The 22408-nt window shown below is 36.0% G+C and overlaps 1 protein-coding gene across 1 annotated transcript in view; it reads left to right on the forward strand.

Moving 5' to 3' along the window:
• The window catches only part of adamts3.L (ADAM metallopeptidase with thrombospondin type 1 motif 3 L homeolog), a 114244-nt gene that overhangs the window by 68824 nt on the left and 23012 nt on the right, over positions 1 to 22408 (forward strand). The window contains exons 5-11 of the mRNA XM_041591049.1: positions 950 to 1149; positions 3723 to 3806; positions 4954 to 5110; positions 7130 to 7235; positions 11791 to 11934; positions 13088 to 13220; positions 17406 to 17519. Coding sequence (XP_041446983.1) covers positions 950 to 1149; positions 3723 to 3806; positions 4954 to 5110; positions 7130 to 7235; positions 11791 to 11934; positions 13088 to 13220; positions 17406 to 17519 — 938 coding nt within the window. The remainder of the gene's footprint in view (positions 1 to 949; positions 1150 to 3722; positions 3807 to 4953; positions 5111 to 7129; positions 7236 to 11790; positions 11935 to 13087; positions 13221 to 17405; positions 17520 to 22408) is intronic.

Genomic DNA, 22408 nt, shown 5'->3' on the forward strand with positions numbered 1-22408 from the left:
CACAACGACAGCATATTTCCATCGCATGTTTTTACTCTTTTACTCTACCTGTTAGATCAGCCAGTGGGAACCAATTTTAGAACAAGACCGAGCATATGAATTTATCACCTACATGCTAACACAGTGTTCCCACTTTTAAGTCAAAACCTTGAGGTAGAACTGTAACATTGTGGCATGTCTGGTGTTTTACCCGCAGTAACCATATTGCTGTTTTGAATGAGGCATAAACAAACCTTTTTTTTTTTTTTTGATGTGGAAAACCAAAAGTTAATGTTTTTTTTTTCAAAGAAACATTCCTGCTGAAATACAGTAGCTTCTATTGTAAGTTATGTGTATATCATTCACATGCACATACATACACACAGGCAGCTTTCTAAGTGTGTAGTTATATCTGTGGATAACCTGTGGATTATTAAAGCTTTTATTTATATATCAAGAGAAGCTGGTAATTGATCTCAGATTCCCAGATTTCTAGATTGGTTTACGGGTTTACATTAGATGAAGGGATTAACAAAACAGCACCCACATTGTGTATCTTATTTTTAAATCCACATTCATATTCCACAGCTCTATTTATTGTATTGGGAAGAACACATTGCCTGCTGCAACCCTTGTGTAGGCAGGTGGTAGGCACTATAATAGGCTATCAGTCCTGTTCAAGTTCATTCTCTATGTATGGGAACCCTTGTGTAGGCAGGTGGTAGGCACTATAATAGGGAAGTAAGGGATGGGATGGGTAAATTTTTCAAAAAGGTGAAAAAGACTACAGATCAGCAGAGAGTAATTCTGATGCTTTTTTTTATTCAGTTTTAAGGGATTTATCAGGACATAAATAATTCTCAAAAGTGAGGAAGTGAGACTAAACTTTTAAACTCCTTGCAATTCATTATTAATGGCAACATCTAGCATATAATTGAATAGTTTAAAACTGTGTCTATTTTTTTTTTAGAGGCAGACTTTGCTGGCCTTGATAATGTGGACAGCATATACAGCAATATTGAAAAGCAAGTAAATGAAACTCTTAGACGACGCAGACACGCTGGGGAAAATGATTACAACATTGAAGTACTCCTGGGAGTAGATGATTCGGTTGTCAGGTTTCATGGAAAAGAGCATGTTCAAAACTACCTGCTTACCTTGATGAACATTGTGAGTGATTTGGTATAAAATGTTGTTTTAAATGAATGTGGCATTCACTGATATACAGTTAAATTGTTGTTTCTTTTGCAATTAGACCTTTGCCTTCAGGAACTGTAATAAATTAAAATAAAAGAAATAAGGAAATCTTTATAAACTTTATTTTGGGACAGATGTATAAAAATGTGAGATTAGAGCTCACTGTCAAAAAAAACCCCACTCACTTTCTATTCATTCCTGTGGGATTTTTAGAAGTGTATTTATCAGTGAGTGAAGAGTTCACCATTTGATAATTCTGAAAATCCCGTAGGAATGAACAGAAAGTGAGTACATTTTTCTGTGATGAGCTCACATTTCGATAAATCCGCTCCTTAGTCTTCAGTAGTTATGCTCAATTGTTAAATAGCACTCTTATTTCTTGTATTTTCCCTCTTTCCAAAATACCTGAAATGTTGGGAAGAACATTTGAATTCCCTTAACATAAATAAACAACTGTTGATTTGTTGTTCTGTTTAAATGTTCCCTCTAAAGGTGGCCATAGACGCAAAGATCCCCGAACAGATGTGCAATGGGCTCCGGCGATATCGGTCGGTTCAAAATCAAACCTGACCGATCGACCAAACGACCAATCTCCGCCTGACAAAAGCTGTCGGCACTCTCCACACACGATCCGGAAAAATGTACGAATCCTTGATTCGTACGATAGGATCTGTGTGTTTATGGCCAGCTTGAGGTGTGTGCTTGTGTGCGCTCACACACATTTTAAGGCCAGCGATCACAACAAATTGTGGTGCGCACAAAGAATTTTGTGTGAAAACACAAAATTCTCTATTAATTCTGACTTGAGCAAACAGTTTTTAAAAACTGAGCGCACAAATTTAAGATTTGCGCACAAAATAATTTTTTGTGTGCACATAGCCAAGAAGGGATAAGAGGGAACATTGATCTGTTCATATCTGAGCAAAATACATCAAGTGTGGCCAGCAATTGGACAGCTCCTATACAGAACAAAATAATAAATAAGCTGGGCCTGAGCACTTGAAAAAAAAATAGAGCTTTATTATTAATAATATGAATATACAGTATACAGCACCAGCATACAACAAAGTAGATTGTAACTGGCTTCTCAAGTTAAGTTATTCTATTTAGCATTCTCTGGTTTGCTAATATTGAGCTGTGTTTACAACAAAACATCTCCCACCAGTTCCACTATACACAGGTCACTGGCCCAATTCAGGGAATACAGACATGACAGTAGCACTGCTTTCGGGAAAAGCCATACTCAGACTAATCAATTGGTTTTAAAACTTTTTGTAACATTTACAAGAGGGACTTATTAACAAAGTTTCCTTTATATTATAAGTTGTTGCTTTCCCAATGTAGGGTCCAGCCCGGTCCTAGTAGAGGTGGACGTTGCCAAGCATATCAGTTTTATATATTGCTTCTTCATTTGCACAGCATGAATATCTATTGCCGTTGCAAGTGGAATCAGTGAGGGATAGCTTGGAACCCTCCAGTAAGCAACAACTTGATTTGAACATTTAAAGGAAACTTTTTGTTAACAAGTCCCTGCTATAAACATGAACAGTGCCTCTGAGCTAAGAGATTAAATGCAAAGGTTTTTTTTAAAAAAAAATTATCTCAATCATGGTAAAGATGTAAAGATTTTTGTGACAAAAGCTGCTGGCTATGAACCCTAAATTACACCATTTAATGAAATGCTAGATAAGGTGCATGGTTTGTCTTTAAATCAAAAGCATCTGTTTGATCGAAGCAGTGGGTCAGTGCTATACCCAGCAAGAACAGACATGGAGCTGTACAGGGAAAACATGTTTTTCTTATTTGGTTGATAATCAGCTTTTTTTCTCTTCTTGACAATATTTATTAACACACAGACATGCATCCTATCCTAGCACCATTATAATAAAAGAATGTTGTGAAAAGTCACTAAAATGTGTTTTACAATAACACTTTTTAGTTTGTACTTGCACTAATTACAATAGATTTCTATCGAAAAATAGTTTTTGGGATTGTTAGTAAATAGGGCGCTAGCTTTTTTTCCCAAGAGTAATGTAAATGTTGGCCACTACATTTTCAGACTCAAGTCTGAAAAGTCACTTTGTTCCAAAATTATCCAAGTACTTATGTACTTGTAATGAAACGTTGTCTTTTCTTGAACTCTTGCTTCAAGTTAAGCATCTCTCTCTCTCTCTCTCTCTCTCTCTCTCTCTCTCTCTCTCTCTCTCTCTCTCTCTCTCTCTCTCTCTCTCTCTCTCTCTCTCTCTCTCTCTCTCTCTCTCTCTCTCTCTCTCTCTCTCTCTCTGAGCATTTCATTATATATTATACATTGAAACAAATAAATATAAAAATAACTGTCTGTTTTCATTCAGAAATGACCTCTGCAATTGTACCCAGAACACACATATGCAGTACATATATATATATATATATATATATATATATATATATATATATATATATATACACATACTATACACATGTATTATATATGTATGATATATTATATTGTATAGTATGTATTTTTATATGCAGTGACAGAGTACATTTTCTTCTCTCTTACTCAGGTAAATGAAATTTACCATGATGATTCAATTGGTGTCCACATCAATATAGTTTTGGTCCGTATGATAATGTTGGGTTATGCAAAGGTAAGAAATTTTACTTTTTTTTTTATTTCAACAGCAGGAAAAATTAAAATGGAAACAGTATAATGAAACAGCATAATGAATTTGCATAACGCTTGTAGAATACCAATAATTAGTAGGTTTATAGTCTATACTGTTTGAGTACTTGAGTTTACTTAATAGTAATTAGTAGTAATGCATAACAGAAGAAAAGGGAAGTGTTATTTATTAATGCAGTGTATCCAGCAAAACCATTTTGCATCATTCAGTGAATACTGACTGCCGTGCACAGAACCTTGATACTTTCAGATTTTTGAGTGACTGACAAATCACCAATATGTCAGCCACCCACACATCTGGCAAATGGCCTCATTAATAAGGTGAATATCAGCTTTAAAAAAACACTTCCTAGCGGTACCTGTTAGAGGAGGTAAAGTTCCTAATAAGGCCTTGGGATAGTATCTTCAAATAGAATATATCTATTTAGACATACAGTACTCCAATGTGTAGAAGATAATAATAGACATGGCCCTATGAGGAGTGTGGTGCTAGAACCGAAATCTGATTCCAATTATGCACAAAACCGATTATACTGTTGAGAATTGAGACTATATGTGATAATGCTCACTAGTGAGGTAGTCTGTATACTTGCCATATGAGATAACAGGAAAGGTAGACACGGGCAAGAAAAGCTAGCACTTGTGTGAAGCAGTTACTGGTGCTTACAGAACAGCTAGACACCCTCGCGCTGAGACTTGAAGCTGAAGGTACCCATAGGCTCTAATTGATAGGAGATTAATGTACTCAACAGCAACTTCATGGAAGCATTAAAAATGAAAGGGATTTAAACTCTGTGGTGTACTCTCCTCATGGCATTGCAAATAAACCAGTTGATGTACTGGGAAAGTAAAAATGAAGATAGAGGTCTTATTGGCCCATTTATAAAGAAGTCCCAGTGGCTGAAAAAATAGCTGCATAGCTGGGTGCACACGGGCAAGCTGAAAAGGTCTTGTTTGGAGAAGCACGTGTATGTCAAATTACACAGATCTGACACAGCATTATGGACTGAATGACAATAAATGTGAAGTAACAGAAGCGCAACAAACAAAAGCATTTCATTATATCTCATCTATAATATTGTGTCTTACTGACAACTTTACTCTTTCTTAAGTCTATTAGCTTGATTGAAAGGGGCAGCCCATCAAGGAGTTTAGATAATGTGTGCCGCTGGGCAAACCAACAACAGAAGGCAGATCCCAACCATTCTGAACATCATGATCACGCCATTTTTCTGACCAGACAAGATTTTGGCCCAGCTGGAATGCAAGGTAGTGTATTAACATTAGTATACAATATGTCAAACACAATGTAGTTGACAGGCAGTCAGGACAACCAGCTAGAAAGCTAAAGAGTTATTGTGAAAGGCTAAAAAATCTGAATCACTCTGTACCATCCTCACTGATAAACTCTTTCACATATCTTATACATTTTACATTAATACTACACTGAAAGACCACAACCCTTGGGCACAAATTTAATTAGGTCTCTACAAGTACTACCTTTAGTACTACCTTTTCCATTAGCCAATGTGCAGCATAAATGGCAGACAATTTTGAACTATATATATATATATATATATATATATATATATATATATATATATATATATATATATATATATATATATATATATATTCTCCACTAGAGGATTTTAAAATCCTTCACCATTACTACTACACACTTATTAGACTGCACAAGGTGTTTTCAGACAAATCCACTTCATGCCTCTGCTGTGGATTTTCTACACATCATAGGGGCTTCTCTAGAAGAAAGTGACTATTTTGACTATCTTGCCTTGCCTCAGGTCAACTCTTTCGAAATGTACCTACTGGGTCTCTTTTATGAGGCCCCTTGTTTTCTTACTGTTTGAATTTAGTCAAACCGTACACTTCATTTATAGGGATCACCTTCAAGTTAACTTTTAGTAGGTTCTAGCAACTTTGCAGTTGGTCTTCATTGTTATAGTTTTTTTCTTATTATTTCTCTTTTTCTTCTTCTGCTTCTTTCTAGCTTTCAAATGCCACTGCCACTGACCCCAGCAGCCACAAACCTATTGTTCTGTAAAGCTACAATGTTACTTTGTCTTCCTTTTTATTACTTAACTTTTTTTTATTTCCTCTCTTATTCATATTCCAGTGTCTCATCAAATCAGTAGCTGGTTGCTAGAGTCTTTTTTACCCTAGCAATCAGACAGTGGTTTGAATGAGAGACAAAAATATAGCTGCTGAAATTCTAAACTAAAGCAAAATATTAAGACCAATTCCAAGTTGCCTCAGAATATCTACCTCTGCCTCTACAATTCCAGATGTTTGTATAGCTTTACATATACCCTTATGTTTGTATGGCATTAATATGGTGTAAGTTGTGATATTATTGTTCATTATCCCTTTGTTACAGGGGTCTATCACTTTGCTGCAGTGGTCTGTACACCTTAATCTTATTCACACAGACTCCTTAGGAAAAGAAAGATTTGAAATTACAGAAAAATAATATATAGTAAATAAGGATATTTTTAGCTTTGTAGTTTCATACAGGTCTTGTAACTTTAAGGGCTGAACCACACGGTACGCCTTCTTCAGATCCGACACGATGCGAGATGGATGCTCCAAATATAATGTAAGTAATAGGAATGTCGGACCTACAAGCTGTGTGCATCCGACATGACACGACTGCCAGATAAAGAAACTACGTGCAGCGTTCGAATCCGACAGTAGTGTAGTTGTAGATGCACGCAGCTTGTAGGTTCAACATTCCTATTACTTACATTATATTCGGCGCATCTGTCTCATCATGTCGGATTGGAAACAAGCCGCACCGTGGAGTTCAGCCCTACAAGGCACATTTAGGTTGAATTTCGAATTCATATGAGTTTTTTTAACTTTAACAAATTCAAATATACTCGAAATTCGATTGGGGGGGGGTTATTTGATAAAAAAGATTGAATATCTAAACTCACACTAATTTTACCGACTCGAAAACTTGAATTCGAATCAAAGTTTTTTCTCCGAAAAAACTAGGATGTCAGGAAGGCTAGTAACATGTCTAAATTGGTCCCATTCGAATTTGAGAGTTTTGACCACAAAAATGTTTAAAAATTTGAATTAGAATTTTCAATTCGACCCTTAAATGTAACAAATTCATGGATGGAGGACTCCAAGGAAATGAATGGAAAGTAAGGCTGACATACAGAGAAACCTGACCTTAGGAGGATTTAGGGGTTTTATTTTGATTAGTGATCATTTTAGTGTGTGTAAGTTCTAATATTCATGAAAACCTCTTTGATACAGGATATGCCCCAGTGACCGGCATGTGCCATCCAATGAGAAGTTGTACTCTGAATCACGAAGATGGATTTTCATCTGCTTTTGTGGTTGCCCATGAAACTGGCCATGTGTAAGTTTTGCTTGCTGCCATACACATTTGTAAAAATCATGATGGCTCTGTAGATTTTCAGGAATCCATGGTGTGCTACTGTTTAAAAACGGATTGCCCTACATTTTTCTACAGTTGTAGACTATTATTACATATGGCAGCATTTCCATCATGATTTATCATTGAGGGGTCAGTTAAAAGGATAAGCAATCACCCATTATGAGTTGTCACATGAGAGAGAATCTTTAGCAGACAAATGTGCGTATGGATCTCCATGAATGTATCCCCTGCAAAACAATTTCCAGTCACTGGGAAGATACAAGGAGGGCAATGTTATTTCCGGGCTGCTGCTAGGTATATGGAGCTCACCTTTTCACCTTCTAGAACACGCATGATTCTGAGGCCATGTATGCATCCCCAGGTTGCCCAGCTTTTATTATCACAGAGTGCAAGGAAGAAAAGCTTTATCATTTTTTTTCATTATCCAGATCCACAACTTCTCTTTGTTTTTTTTAGTGCCACCTTTACTTTTTATTGGGGAAATTGGGATAAGAGGGTTTGGTTGACTATGCTGAAGGGTCCTTAGGTGGTAAACAACTATCCTTTTATTTTATTTATAGAGAACTTGATGGACCCTCACCCCAAGACTTAGGAGGTTAAGGTCCCACCTTTGACTCCTAAAACCACTGGCACAAAGAGGTGAGGAGTCATAGTACAGGGGTAATGTTAATTATATCTTATGTTAAACCCCCTTACTTTGCTTATATTATACAGGACAGGGGCACATAGGAGGCACCAGTTTTTTTTCCCCATCCACCTACATTTAACAGAGGGTATATTTGTATGGACCCACCTCCCCTGTTATAGAAAGGGAACCAGGAAACCCCATTTCTGCTTGGTTAAAGGTGGGTTAGGTCTGCGCCATTGATCACTTTTACATTAGGGTAGGACTTGGTAAAATGCATTAACTCACCAATATAATGATATCTTGGAAACGCCTGTGTGACCTTTAATTAGCCCCATACTCTGCCAGGGAGTGTCGGATTTCCACTAACTTTTTTTTCCATCCTGTTATTTGAATTGCTGTCATTAACAATTTCATGACAAAATCATGAATACACCTTTGCATTAAAATGAATTACTGAACCACACATAGGGGTATATTTATCAAAGAGTGAAGTTAGAGGTCACCACAGTCCTCTGCAGTGAAATTCCACCACTCTCCATTCATTTCTATGGGATTTTTAAAAGAGTATATATCAATGGGTGAAAGTGATAGTTCTTCCTTTAATAAATATGCCTTTCAAAATCCCATAGAAATTAATGGAGTGGTGGAATTTCACTCTAGCAGACTGTGGCGGTCTTTAACTTTACTCTTCGATAAATATACTACGTGGAGTTTCAGTTGGGTTAATGTAGACTTTATTTAGCAAGTTAATTGACCAATAAAGAAAATATAATAACATGCATTTTCCCAGGTCTAGTAACCCATAGCAACCAAAGAGGTGACCAATAAATGCAAATTGGTAATTGGTTGCTATTTGTTATTAGAGCTGTAGCAAATATTGTATCATTTACAGGTATGGGACCTGTTATACAGAATTCTGGGGAGTTTTCCGGATAATGGATCTTTCTGTAATTCAGATCTTTATACCTTAAGTCAACTAGAAAATCATGTTAACATTAAATAAACCCAATAGGCTGGTTTTGCTTCCAATAAGGATTCATTATATCTTAGATTGGATCAAATACAAGGTAATACTTTATTATAATTGAGGAAAGGGAAATCATATTAAAAAAATTGGATTATTTGGATAGAATAGAGTCTATGGGAGATGGGCTTTCATAAATTTTGAGCTTTCTGGATAACTGGTTTCCAGATAACAGATTCTATACCTGTACTATATTATACTGTACCTAATAAAATCTCCAGTTTTTTGAGACAGGGTCAAGCTGTGCAGCTATTCTTAGATTGCCTCTACAAATATTTTTAAAAAAAAGAACGGATAAATTAGCAGTTTATGTGAAGATATACAGAGGCCCGGATTTGCGGGAAGGCCTCCAAGGCCCGGGCCTAGGGTGGCAGGATTTTAGGGGGCAGCTTGCTGCCCAATCACACCCACATTGGTTCAGAAACACTGGAGATACACAGGAGATACAATAGTTTTTTTTACATTTCCCATGCGAGCCCCATTGCTCCAGTCCCAATAAAAATTTGTGCAAATAAAAGGGAGGGGAAGAGGGGGACTAACAGCAGCGGGACTAGTGGCGCTTGATATGTAAATCTGGCCCTGGATGTACAGGCCAAAAAAGTCTTTCCCATACCACACAAAGAGAAAAAATGAAGACCAATTGCAAATTGGCAATGGAAGCTGCAACTAAATAAGTGTTTTTTTAGTGTGCATATTACAATGACCTTTTTTTATATATGTACAGTGAATTGTACATTTTGTGCTTCTGAGTAAGAGGGTTTTTTATTCAATCTTTTTTTGCCCTTTCAGTTAAAGTGGACCTGTCACCCAGACACAAAAATCTGTATAATGAAAGTCCTTTTCAAATTAAACATGAAATCCAATTCCTATTTTTTATTAAAGCATTCATAGCTGCTCATTTAAAAATCTCCGCTGTCAATCAAATATTGTCTGCCCCTCCTCTATGCCAATGGCATAGAGGCGGGGCAGACAATTACTTTCACTTTCCATTCAGCACTTACTAGATGTCACAGCTCTCCACACATCCCCCCCGTTCTCTTAACCATTTAATTGTGTATCCAGGGCATGGAAATGGACATTGGGTCCCCCATTCTGGTGCACAAACAAGATTCTGAGATGACACAAGGCTTGCCTTAATAACAATGTGCACAAAATGGCGGCTGCCTGCTTGCTATAATTTTGAAATCCCAGACTGAAGAAAACAAGATTCAAATAATTTATATAGTGTAATTAAAGTTCATTTTGCTTGACTAATGTGATAAAATAGGATTTTTAATCATTTCGTTGGGTGACGGGTCCCCTTTAAATTTGGTGACATATATCTGGAAATCTAGGCTAGCACAGTGCATCTTCTCTGTCTAACCAGATTCTAACCATACTAGGGAAAGTATGTTCATCAGTATATTGCACCACCTTTCAGCCCCCCCCCATCCCATGCCACAATCTTTATGTTGGGAGCCAGACCATAGTGTCTTTTTAGAATCATTCAATTGCATTGCTTTTCTGTGGATGGAAGCAAGGGAAAAGATACTCTTAATTTTTGTCCTGAGAAACGGTGACAGTCCAGCTACCTATTTTCTGGATTCCATTAAATCTCAATGCATTGTTTTTAGGAAACATACTTAACAGTTAGCTTAATGACAAAATAAGCAAACTATAGATTACATGGTTATTTACTAAAATCCGATTTTATCACATTTCTTTTTAAAAAAGAAAGGTCAGCGAAATGGCCAACCATGATTTTACCTTCTTTATCATTAAAATAACTCTGAAAAAGTCAGGTCGGGAAAAAACTCAAGCAAAAATCGAGCAGAAACTCAAATCATACAAATTTTTCGGATTTTGCTCCCAAATCACTTGATTTTTTCGAAATTATCGCGCGAAGAACCCTTCATTTTTCGGTTAATTGAGCTAAACCCAGTAAAGACCATGATATCTTCAAACTGGAAAAGGGGCATCTGCCATTTACTTATACATGACCTTGACAGGTTTGAGATGCCAGGTTTTTGGATTCAAGCTTTTTCCAGCATTTGGGTATAATAAATTTCATTGTTTTTCCACGAAAAATTCACCCCAAATATCCCGACCAGAAAAAATTGGGTTTTAGTAAACAACCCCCTATAGGTGTATATGTTTGCGTGTGTATCATACATTTAAGAATAACATATGAAATAAATTCTAATAAATGGTGTTAAATAGTTTGTAACCGGCAATTAATGATGTCATATACGGTGTGTGTGTATATATATATATATATATATATATATATATACACATACATATATATATATATATATATATATATATATATATATATATATATATACACCGTATATGACATCACAAGTGAAACTTGTGCAAAAATAATGTACCATCTTCTATAAAATATAGAGATATTAAAAGCCACTTTTTTTGTGATTTTTATGTGCGCGTCTATTCTGCCGCTTGCCCAAATTTTTCAGATTCAACAGTTTTGCAAATTCGCTGGGAATTTGCACCTTGTGAATTTATTTGCCCATCACTACTGCACGCCTGCTCGATGTGGCATGCATGCAAAATTTTCTTTAAGATATCGTCAGAGGGAGGTTTTTTGGTGCTGCTGACCTATAGACCTATAACATATGTACATTATATAGACCAGGGATCAGGAACCTTGGCTCTCCAGCTGTTAAGGAACTACAAGTCCCACAATGCATTTGCCTTTAGACTCCTTCAAAAGGCTCCATTATTGCATTGTGGGACTTGTAGTTCCTTAACAGCTGGAGAGCCAAGGTTCCTGATCCCTGATATAGACTCATGGTTTTATAGTGTCTGTAGAAAAAGGTTAATTTGTGCCTAAATAATTCTGAAATATATAATCCTAGGCTGGGAATGGAACACGATGGACAAGGAAACAGATGCGGGGATGAAACAGCTATGGGCAGTGTTATGGCTCCCCTGGTGCAGGCAGCATTTCATCGATATCATTGGTCTCGGTGCAGTGGTCAGGAACTAAAGAGATACATACAGTAAGTAAATCTATTTGTTCTCTAGGAAACATTTAAGTATTTCTCTAAATTTCAGTTAAATAATTATACTCTCTGTCACTAAAAATAGCATGTTTAGACTGTAATATAAACAGAAATGTTGTTTATTTATCATTGTGTATTCAGTGCTAAACAAATATAAACTAAACAAAGAATTCAGTTTGATTTTAATTCCCTGGATTCTTTGACCCTTACATTCCTAGTATAAGGATATTGACTACCAGGAATAACTTTGTAGTTGAAGATGAACATGCAAACTAAAAGTAGGAACTATGTATCACAACTCAGATAGTTCCTTCTTTTGTTTTTGCAAGTAAATATCTCACTGTCTGTTTGTCAAATAGTAAATATTGTACTATTTTTAAAGGGGATGTTCACCTTTAAATTAACTTTTAGTATCACATAGACATTGATATACTGAGGCAATTTGCAGTTTTATTTTAGCTTTTTGTTCAGCATCTCTCCAGTTTGTAATTTCAGGAGTTATCTGGTTGCTATGGTCTTGTTTACCATAGCAACTGGGCAGAGGTTTGAAAGAGCTACTGGAATATGGAATATGGAGAGGGAATGAACGGAATAAAAAGTAACAATAATAATAAAATTGTAAATTAACAGAGCAATAGTTTTTGGTTGTTGGCAGTCAGTGACCCCCATTTGAAAACTGTAAAGATACACAAGAGGAAGTTGAATATTTCAAAAACTATAAAAAAGAAATAACGAACACCAACTGCAAAGTTGCTAGAAATAGGACATTTTATAACATACTAAAACTAACTCTTTAATAATCACCCCTTTAATGTAATTTTTTTTGATTATTGATATTATCTATCTGACCATGTTTTATTCGACTGATTCTGTTGAGTTTTTGATTTGCATATTATTCTTGTACAAATCAATATGAATGTTATGAATCAAACAAGTTCACCCATCTTATTTATTTGTAGAGTAATTAATATAAGAAAATAATAGGTTCTGATAAATTTGCTAATGACTTGTTCACTTAAGTTTCCCTGTATTACGTCTGTAATTGTTATCTTTTATAAATCTACAGGCATTTTATGGTTTCTGATTCTTATTTTAAGGTTTTTTTTTCCATTTCATTGTTTAATTCATGTGATTTATTTGAATTCTTTAGTTCATATGATTGCCTTCTGGACGACCCTTTTGAACATGATTGGCCTAAACTCCCAGATCTTCCTGGAATTAACTATTCTATGGATGAACAATGCCGATTCGACTTTGGTGTTGGCTACAAAATGTGCACAGCAGTATGCTACATTTTATATATTTTCTTTATTCTAAAACCATGTCTCTTAATATGTATCTTCTAAAACCATGTCTCTTAATATGTATCTTTTCTTGCCTCATATGCCTTCTGTGCTGTGGACCTGTAAGGCAACACAGTTGCTCACAGCTATTAAATAAGTTACTTGGAATATGTTTTCTGCAAAATGTTTGCTGTATTGGATCTAATAAACCATTAGGTCTATGCTAGAATTTACAAACTTTAACACTTCTCATTGGAAGTGACCCCTGGTGAGTGACAAGCAAACTAATCACCATTACAAATGCAGTAACACCCTTAAATATGTCTTTATCTGTACATAGAGAAGAGGAAAAAGAAAAGTTGTGAGTTTTAGAAAGAATAGTTAAAAGGCCATTATACACATCTATACATTTTTTTCTACATGAGCAAGATAAATATCAATTATTCTGAAAACAAACTCTGCCTTTTAATCTTAAAAATACATATTCATTTAGTTATTTTTATTATAAAGGATTCCCATTTTGCTTCCCACTTACTATCTTACAATTAATTAGCGGAGTTATTTTAACTATGGATACTGAGCTCTATATAAACACCACCCTCAGCCTTTTGTTGTGGCTGCTTTGTCATACGGATAAGCAGAAATCCATTATGCAGGGGGATTATCAGTGCACTGATTATCTTATTATCCACTTGGAGTACCTTCAGTTTCCGTTTTCCCATACATTTTTCAATAAGCAAAAAGAATGTTCAGCACAATTAAACTAATGTAGAACAAGGTGGTATACTTCCTCTTTAACGGATCACAAATGTTAAATACCGGGTGCTGATTTGTTATGAAATCACTGATGCTTTACCTTTGACTGGTCTTTTTGAAAAAGCTAACTGCCACAGGATGTTTTTCCGCAGAGCCCCACATGGCCATGTTTTCCCCTGTTCAAATGTTACATAGTTACATCGTTGTTTGGGTTGAAAACAGACCAAAGTCCATAAACCCCTCCGAATGAAGTGCACATATATACACATACTTATATAGACCTCTCTATACACTCACATATAAACTATTGAACTTTGTTCCAGAAATCATCCAAGCCACTCTTAATATAGAATCTGCCATTACATCAGTCAGCAGGGGATTGTACAACCTCATTGCCCTCATTATAAAGCTATGCTGCTTACAATCCAGCTATGCTACTTACAAATGAAAGTTATATTCCTCTAATCTAAAGGGATGGCCTCTGGTGCATTGATTGTTTTTTATTTGAAAAAAGAACCCCTGCTATTTGTCTATAATGTCCTCTAATGTACTTGTAAAGAGTAATCATGTCCCCTCTCAAGTGCCTTTTCTCCAGAGAAAACAACCCCAACCTTGACAGTCTACCCTCATAGTTTAAATTCTCTACCACTTTTACCAGTTTAGTTGCCGCTCAGGTTTCTAATTGCCTTTGCAAAGTGGCAGCATCCTTAGTTTTGCACAATTTATTTGCCATCCTAGAGTCAGGTTCCTGCTCACCTCCTCATAAAAGGCAATTAAATTAGTTTGGCAAGATCTGTTATTTATAAAACCATGCTAGTACAGACTCATAGTATTGTGATTTTTAATGTGTTGGCACCTTTCATTGTTGTTAAATATCTTTCTCTTTTGAAAAATATTACACAGAGCTCAGGGTAAGAGAGGGGCAGTAATCTGTACAATGCATTAATGGGTAATCGTCCTATTTAGTGACTATAGTGTACATAGTATCAGTTCCAAATTATATAGTTCTTGCAGAAGCAGCCACAACAGCCAAACTTTGATAAGCAGACCAAATATGTTGTGCAATAATGCAGTAGGCTTTTTCAACTCCAGAATTCACCAGAGTTTATGAGTTACGTTTCAGTAGGACGCACATTTTTCTATTTTGTTAATCAAACAGCTAACTAATCAGAAAAGCTGACGGCAAAATCAAAAAATATGTTCCCCTGTGTCTTTTGTAAGAGTAAAAATTGCCACAAAATACAGGTGATTCAATGATAAGGAAAGCCAAATACACTAGAGGGGGTGCCAATTTGCACTGGCCTTGGTTTCTGTCTATTGCATCACTGTGAGGCCTTCTTACCTTCTTTCCCTGGCATCCCTTGCCACTTTAGTTAAACTGACAACCCATGTGCACTAAAGTAAATTTATGTGTGCATACACATATCTTACAAAGGCACAAGGAATACCTGGAAATTAATGGTAAGATGGTGGGGTGGCACTGCAATTGATAAAACCCTAAGTCCAAAGAAAATCACTGGCTGGGGGTAAACGCTAAAGACCGTGGGTGGAATCCCTGAGGCAGCAGATTGTGTCACTGGTCCAGTTACATAATCTGACGGTGTCCTCAACTGCTTACTTCTATTATGTTCTCATGATTGCTGCATATCTTGTAAAGCATGTTGACTACTGCAAGTAAAAAGCAGCATTTGAAAAGTTCTATTTTCCTGTAATGTAGCACCTTTGTATTTGCTCTGCCTCTGGAGCATAGAGAATGAGCTGTTCTAAAAAAGAGGCTTAAATCAGGATTTCATGCCTTCCTATTAGATCAGTGAGCCATCCAAGACAATACATTTAAGGGCCCTTAGTCCTGAAACACTAAATTATGCTGCCACAAACTAGATACATTTAATTGATAAGTGATTTATCAAACCAAAAAATGTATCACATTAAATAGACCTCTTATCTTTACTTATATGTTTAGTACATATGTGACAAGATTCCCGCTCATCATGCTTAAAATAAGCTTTACACCAGGCCCTTCGATAATGCCATTATCACCAGTCATTCACTTCACCAAACATGATGGAGAATTTTCACTCACGGCTCCATGGCTTTGGCTCAGGTGCCGCCTCAAACCCATAGCTAAGGGAGATCCTCAGTTCATATGTGCGCTCCTAGGGGTAAATTTATCAAAGAGTGAAGTTCCGCCACTAGAGTGAAATTCCTCAGCTCTCAATTCATTTCTATGGGATTTTGAAAGGCGTATTTATCAATGGGTGAAAGTGAAAGTTCACCCTTTGATAAATACGCCTATAAAAATCCCATAGAAATGAATGGAGAGTGGCGGAATTTCACTCTAGTGGCGGAACTTCACTATTAACTTCATTCTTTGATAAATATACCCGTTAGTTTCTGAAAAAGTCTGACAAAATTTAGACAAATGGCAAAGTAGTCTAAATTGTAAATTGTTTAATGAACAATTTCAAATAGATTTCAGACAAAATTATGCATTCACTGATCAGATGGATGTATGCACTCACCATAGGTACATCAGGTGAAAAAACGTGAAGTTTGACAGGTTTAATAACCAATAGCAACCAATTAGATGCTTGTTTTACAGCAGACCAGTAAATGCAACCTACTGATTTGTTTCTTTAAGCAACCAGGACATTAAGAAAAGGTGCACTTCTTTTAACAACACACCCATAATCTAGTTAATGACCTTATACTGTAGTATGGATTTAAATAGATAATGCACCAAGCTGTAATTGGTATCATTCTGGATAAGGGGATTCTGGATAAGGGATCCCATACCTGTACACAGAATTATGTTGCTATACCTTCCTTTGACCTGAGGGCAGTCATAGGAGTAAATACATTACTGATAACTTTTAAACAATCCCGTTCTCCCGAATACAGTACATTCTTAGGCCAACGTGCTTTATTGACAGCTATACAGATGTTTTCCCAATACGCTGCTTGCTGTGATTAATGTATGTTTTGCATAACTCTGCAGGGGTTGCTTAGGATAACAACCTTTATATATTTGTCCATGTTAATATATGTGGTAAATGTATGTTTTTTTAATAGGAATGCTTTCTGAGAAATATTTACTAGTTTATTTTACTATTTTATTAAAAAAGTTGTGGAAGAGTGGCATTTTACCCTGCTGGATTAGGGCTACAATAATGCCTTCAATATGCATTCAGATAGTAGATTAAATTAGATACTAAAAATTAAATTTATGCATTTAAAAAGGATTTATGAATTTAGCATGTCAGTATTTGTTTTTGATCTTGAACATTTTAAGCATTATTGTATCTCTACGGGTTACAGGTTAGGAACATATGTTGAATTTCTCTGTGCATCCAGTAGAGTTGTGGTATTTTTCAACTGTGATATTGTAAATTTAGAGCTGCACTCAGACATTTAATATTTTTGTTTCAGTTCCGAACATTCGAGCCCTGTAAACAGTTGTGGTGCAACCATCCTGATAATCCCTATTTCTGTAAAACCAAGAAGGGACCCCCTCTTGATGGAACAGAATGTGCCCCTGGAAAGGTCTGTATAAATGAAAAACTAGACCTAAAATTCTTCTACTTATTTATTTGTGCTACTGCAAACAGCTTCTGTTTTTCAACAAACAAAAAAATTAACATTTCAAGCTGGTTACCCTCCCTGTGTTATTGGCCTGGTTCATGCACAGAATGTCTTCCACTAGAGTCTTGCGTGGGTCCAGTTGAACAGATCCACCTGACCCAACCCGAACCCACCCCTCTGTGCCCATTACCCTTGTGAGGAAACTTTGGAGTGACTTCGGAAATTGAAGTGCATTGCCGCAGTCGTTTTTTCATTGAAGCAGGCGGAAGACATGGGGAAGCAGTTCGGGGAGATTAGTCGCACCAAAGAAGAGGCGATTGGTCGTCAGGCGACTAAATCTCCCCGAATCTGCCCGTGTGCCCCTGCCCTAAATGTTGCAACAGTTTAGAATCTGCACCTGAATTACTGAGTTGTCAGACTGAAACACCAGAGACAGGGACATTAAACTTTAAACTTAGATTTTGGAAAAACTGTAAAAAATAAAAAATGGAATAAGTCCTATATTTTTGGAGCACAATCTGAAAAAGTGTTTGGAAGGTGAACAATCCCTTTAATCTTTTTTTTTCCATTCTGACTTAACCTGCTTCCTATAGTCAACACGCAGGACAATTTGCAACATCTAGGGGTTTATTTACTAAACTCTAAATGCAAAAATCACGAAAAATGTGTGTTTTTTTTTTATGTGCTTTTTTTTTTTTTTTTTTATAAAATCGGAATTCATTAAAAAAGGATGGAAAGTCTGAATCTGGAAATCCGGCATCTCAGACCTGTCGAGGTTGCATATAAGTCAAGGGGAGAAGTCCCAATGATTTTTTGATGTGCGCTGGGTTTCGTGCAATACCCTAAAGTTTTTTGGTGAAAATTGGATAAAAAATTGGATGGAAAAATATTGTGAAAATCAGATTTTTTCTCGCAAAGCAAATTTTCAGGAAAATATAATAATAAATAAGCCTAAAAAAGCCATACGGATTTGATCGGAGTTTGTAGCAGAAAATATTGAAATAAATTCGGACTTTGATAAATAACCCCATAATAGTCTTAGAAGGGGCTAAAGACAAATTCAGAAAAATTGTAGTTAAAATGTTGTGTGAAAGACAACAACACATGGAAACTGTTTAAAATACAAATTCAAAGAATTTGAATACAACAAATCTATGTCCACTTTTATTTTATCTCGGTATCACTACTTTTGTGAATTTGCCTCTATGTGTTCCCCATATAGTAGAGCTCAAAGTAAAAAAGCAACAGCGGCTAAAAATGGGTTTCATTAACTTTGGCAGATCTTTCATTTATTTAAAAACAGTCACATGCACTGTATTTAGCAGTATAATGAAAAAGGGATTACTATTTAAATAAATAACTGCACATGTAATTAAATACTACTTGGTTAAACATTAAAATAAATCTGTATCTGTTTATAAATTCCAAATTCTACTAACGATATGAAGTGAAAGACCTTAAACCACTAAATTACTGCTGAAATTGCTTGAGTTCTAAGAGGAGGAAAGCATATACTGTACATCTTTTTTCCTACTAATTACTGGCAGTCAGTTAACAGGAGAAGCAAGTTTATTACTGTTACTGTACAGTCAACATATATCAAATCTATGTAATGCTACTGAAGTGCAGTGATGCCCTACTTGCAGAAACATAATGCAAGCTATTTGTGAGTATTGGGCTTCACCATATTATAGCAGTTTCATGAATAACAGCCATCATTTCAGAAAGAATTTAAGGAACTGATCCATGAACAATGATGTTGTTGAACTACACCACAGATGATGCAAAATCAGTAATGGAAGTGGACTTAATGATGCAGAGTATCACCAGAGAACTACCAGCAAACTACTTTTATCATATTGTAACTTTAATAATTTAATGACTTGACATTGGGATGATAACCCTGAAATGCTGCCTGCATGTATTATGAGTTAATACAGGTATAGGATCTATTATCCAAAATTCATTTAAACATTAAATAAACCTAATAGGAATATTTTGCCACCAAATGTGGATTTATACAGCTTAGTTAGGGTCAAGTACAAGGTACTCATTTATTGCCGAAAAAAGGTAGTAATTTAAAAATATTTCAATGTTTTGCCTAAAAAGCACTCTGGGAGATGACCTTCCTGCAATCCATAGCTGGATATTGGATTTCCTGATAAGGGATCTTATAACTGTAATATTTTTTATATGTATGGAGTCTTGGGCTGTATTTTTAGACTGGTATGAATGTTGAGGGTAGTAATGATTGCCTTGAGGATTGGTGTGCTTCTGCAATGAAGCCAGTTCAGCCTGCACAGTGACAGGGCCCCAGTTAAGAATTTACAGAGCACCTATATATTTATATGTAACCAGGGTAGCTCTATAAACAGCACACTGGGATTGAGGAGGCCGCCTCCTCCTTTGTATGCAAAACAGAATGAAAATCCCAGTGTTGTTTATAAGTTTTCCATTTTCATGAAATGCCCTACATGTGGACACTCATTCAGTAGCCAGAATGGGTGAGTTGTTTTAGCCAAAAGGGTATTTTCTTAAAAACTTTATTTTGAATACTAGTGATGTGCAAGTTTTTCCGAAACACGCAGGTTGGATTGGTTCAGGCCGTCTTCCATGCAACATTTGCGGGCCGTGGGCGGTAGGGGCTGAACCTTTCCCAACCGTGTCCTTAATGTGTCCCGCTTCTCCCTCTAGGCTTTTCTTTTTATAGATTTGTGCCTGAGTGTCCAGCCCCTTCTTTACATCACAGTGGGGCAGGTCAGACACAGGACTATAAATATGGAGGCGTGCTGGGTTAGGGTCAGGTTTCGGTAACATATGGGCAGATTAGGATTGGGAGCGGTTTGACTATTTGTCAACCTGCACATCATTTTTGCATACAACTTCTTCATACCAGTGTGGAACTACTTCTCTAAATTCACACAGAATGACTTGCTCTGAAAGCCCCCAATCTGCTGTTTGGATTTGAACAGTAGCTACCCTAAACCTAGAAAATCAAAGATGAACTAGTCCGGTTCTAACTTCTGTTCGATAATAGTCTTTTTGATAATGTCCATTAAAGAACTAAACACACACACACACGGTAAAAGGTTGCTGTGCCTCTAGTATTCCAACTTTTGCATAGCTGAAATTCTGATGTATAAATAATGCATAAATTATTATTATCTATTTGTACTAGCATTTTGAGTCCATGGAGATAATATGGGCAAAGCTTGAGATTGATTAAGCACTAGGTATCTTTATATTGGAAGTTGACAAACATATTTTATATGCACTTCATGTCTGTAATATCAGAATAAATATTTCCAAAATTCATATTAACAGCTTTTGGTAAAACGACTAAATATATTTAACCAAGCCAATCTTAATGAAGCCATCCTAAAATAACAAAACTTTAACTGTGATGACATATCCTATCGGCATAAGAAATACATATCACCTGCCAAAAATCATTCAGATTTAATGACATTTTCTGAGCCAAGGTGGAATGCACTTTGTATATGTACACTGTATTTTTATAGGGATTAATTATTCTACATTGCCTGTTTTTATTGCAACTTTTTTCACAGGCTCCCTTTTTGGGTAGAAGTATTTTGGAAACGTGTTTCATTATTTTTGGAGACTCATAAATGTCCATACCTTTTACTGGCAAATCAAAAATTTTAATTCTACAAAGTCCTTCATGGGTTGACTTACCAAAGTATATCTTAGGCAGTAGGGCACAAATGTTTATGATACTTGTTTATATGCTGGCATATATTCAGAATCAAGTGCTTCTGATTATTTGATTATGCTCCTTATGATTATGATCCCTGTAGTATCCTAGACCTAGTACATCTGTCAAAATAGCCAATACTCCTACTACTACTACTACTACTACTATGCTGTAAAGTTGTTAAACTACTGGAACACAATTATTATCATCATCCATTATATACACAGAGCTTCACAAACCTTTACATGATTAACATCTGTCCCTGTCTGAGTGGCTTTTGGAGTGTGGGCAGTGGAAACACAAGCTGATAAATCATCTACTCCATGTAACTGTCACATTTCACATTAATAAAATGTTATATTTACAAACTGATGGATGGAAAATAAGTCTGGATATCCTACACCCACACACAAACAAGCGGAACACGGAATAAAAAGAGTCTTTTGTATTATACAGTATCATAATACAATGTCTTTATAGCACAATTCTGTGTCATAATAGTATAGAGATCAATTGGAATCCAGAAAACTCAAAATTCCATCTCCCATCGACTCCATTTTAAACAAATGATTCAAGATTTTAAACAGTACCTTCTACTTGATCACAGCTAAGATGTAATTAATCATTATTGGAGGCAAAACAATCCTATACAATCCTCTTATTAACAGATCCCATACCTGTATGACATCAGGTGATCATGTCTATCTAGGAGGGCACACAGTATTTAAAGCGATATCATAGATGCTACATAAAATATTCGTAAAGAATATATTTTTTTTTATAGATTCATTATCACATAAAAAGACTCATGACGCGCCTTACTCATCAGCCAACCTAGCATTTCCTGCACCATCTCTCCTGTTATCTGTCATTCCCACTGGACTGATAGTGAGGTCTTCCAGTAGACTGGTTTACGATTTGCATTTGCACTTCATCTGATTCGAGAATCACACTACTGCCAACCCAATTTAAATGGCAGATATTTGGACTTCATAGTTAAGCAGGTTGTGACATAGATATAACTGTGAAATAAACAGCTGTTTAAATGTCAAATGTAGCACTGATTTCTATTAAAGTCATATGGATAGATAAATAGAGAGACTGATAGACAGACAGACAGATAGATTATCCATTG

This window comes from Xenopus laevis, chromosome 1L (genome assembly GCF_017654675.1).
Source record: "Xenopus laevis strain J_2021 chromosome 1L, Xenopus_laevis_v10.1, whole genome shotgun sequence".
NCBI lineage: Eukaryota > Metazoa > Chordata > Amphibia > Anura > Pipidae > Xenopus > Xenopus laevis.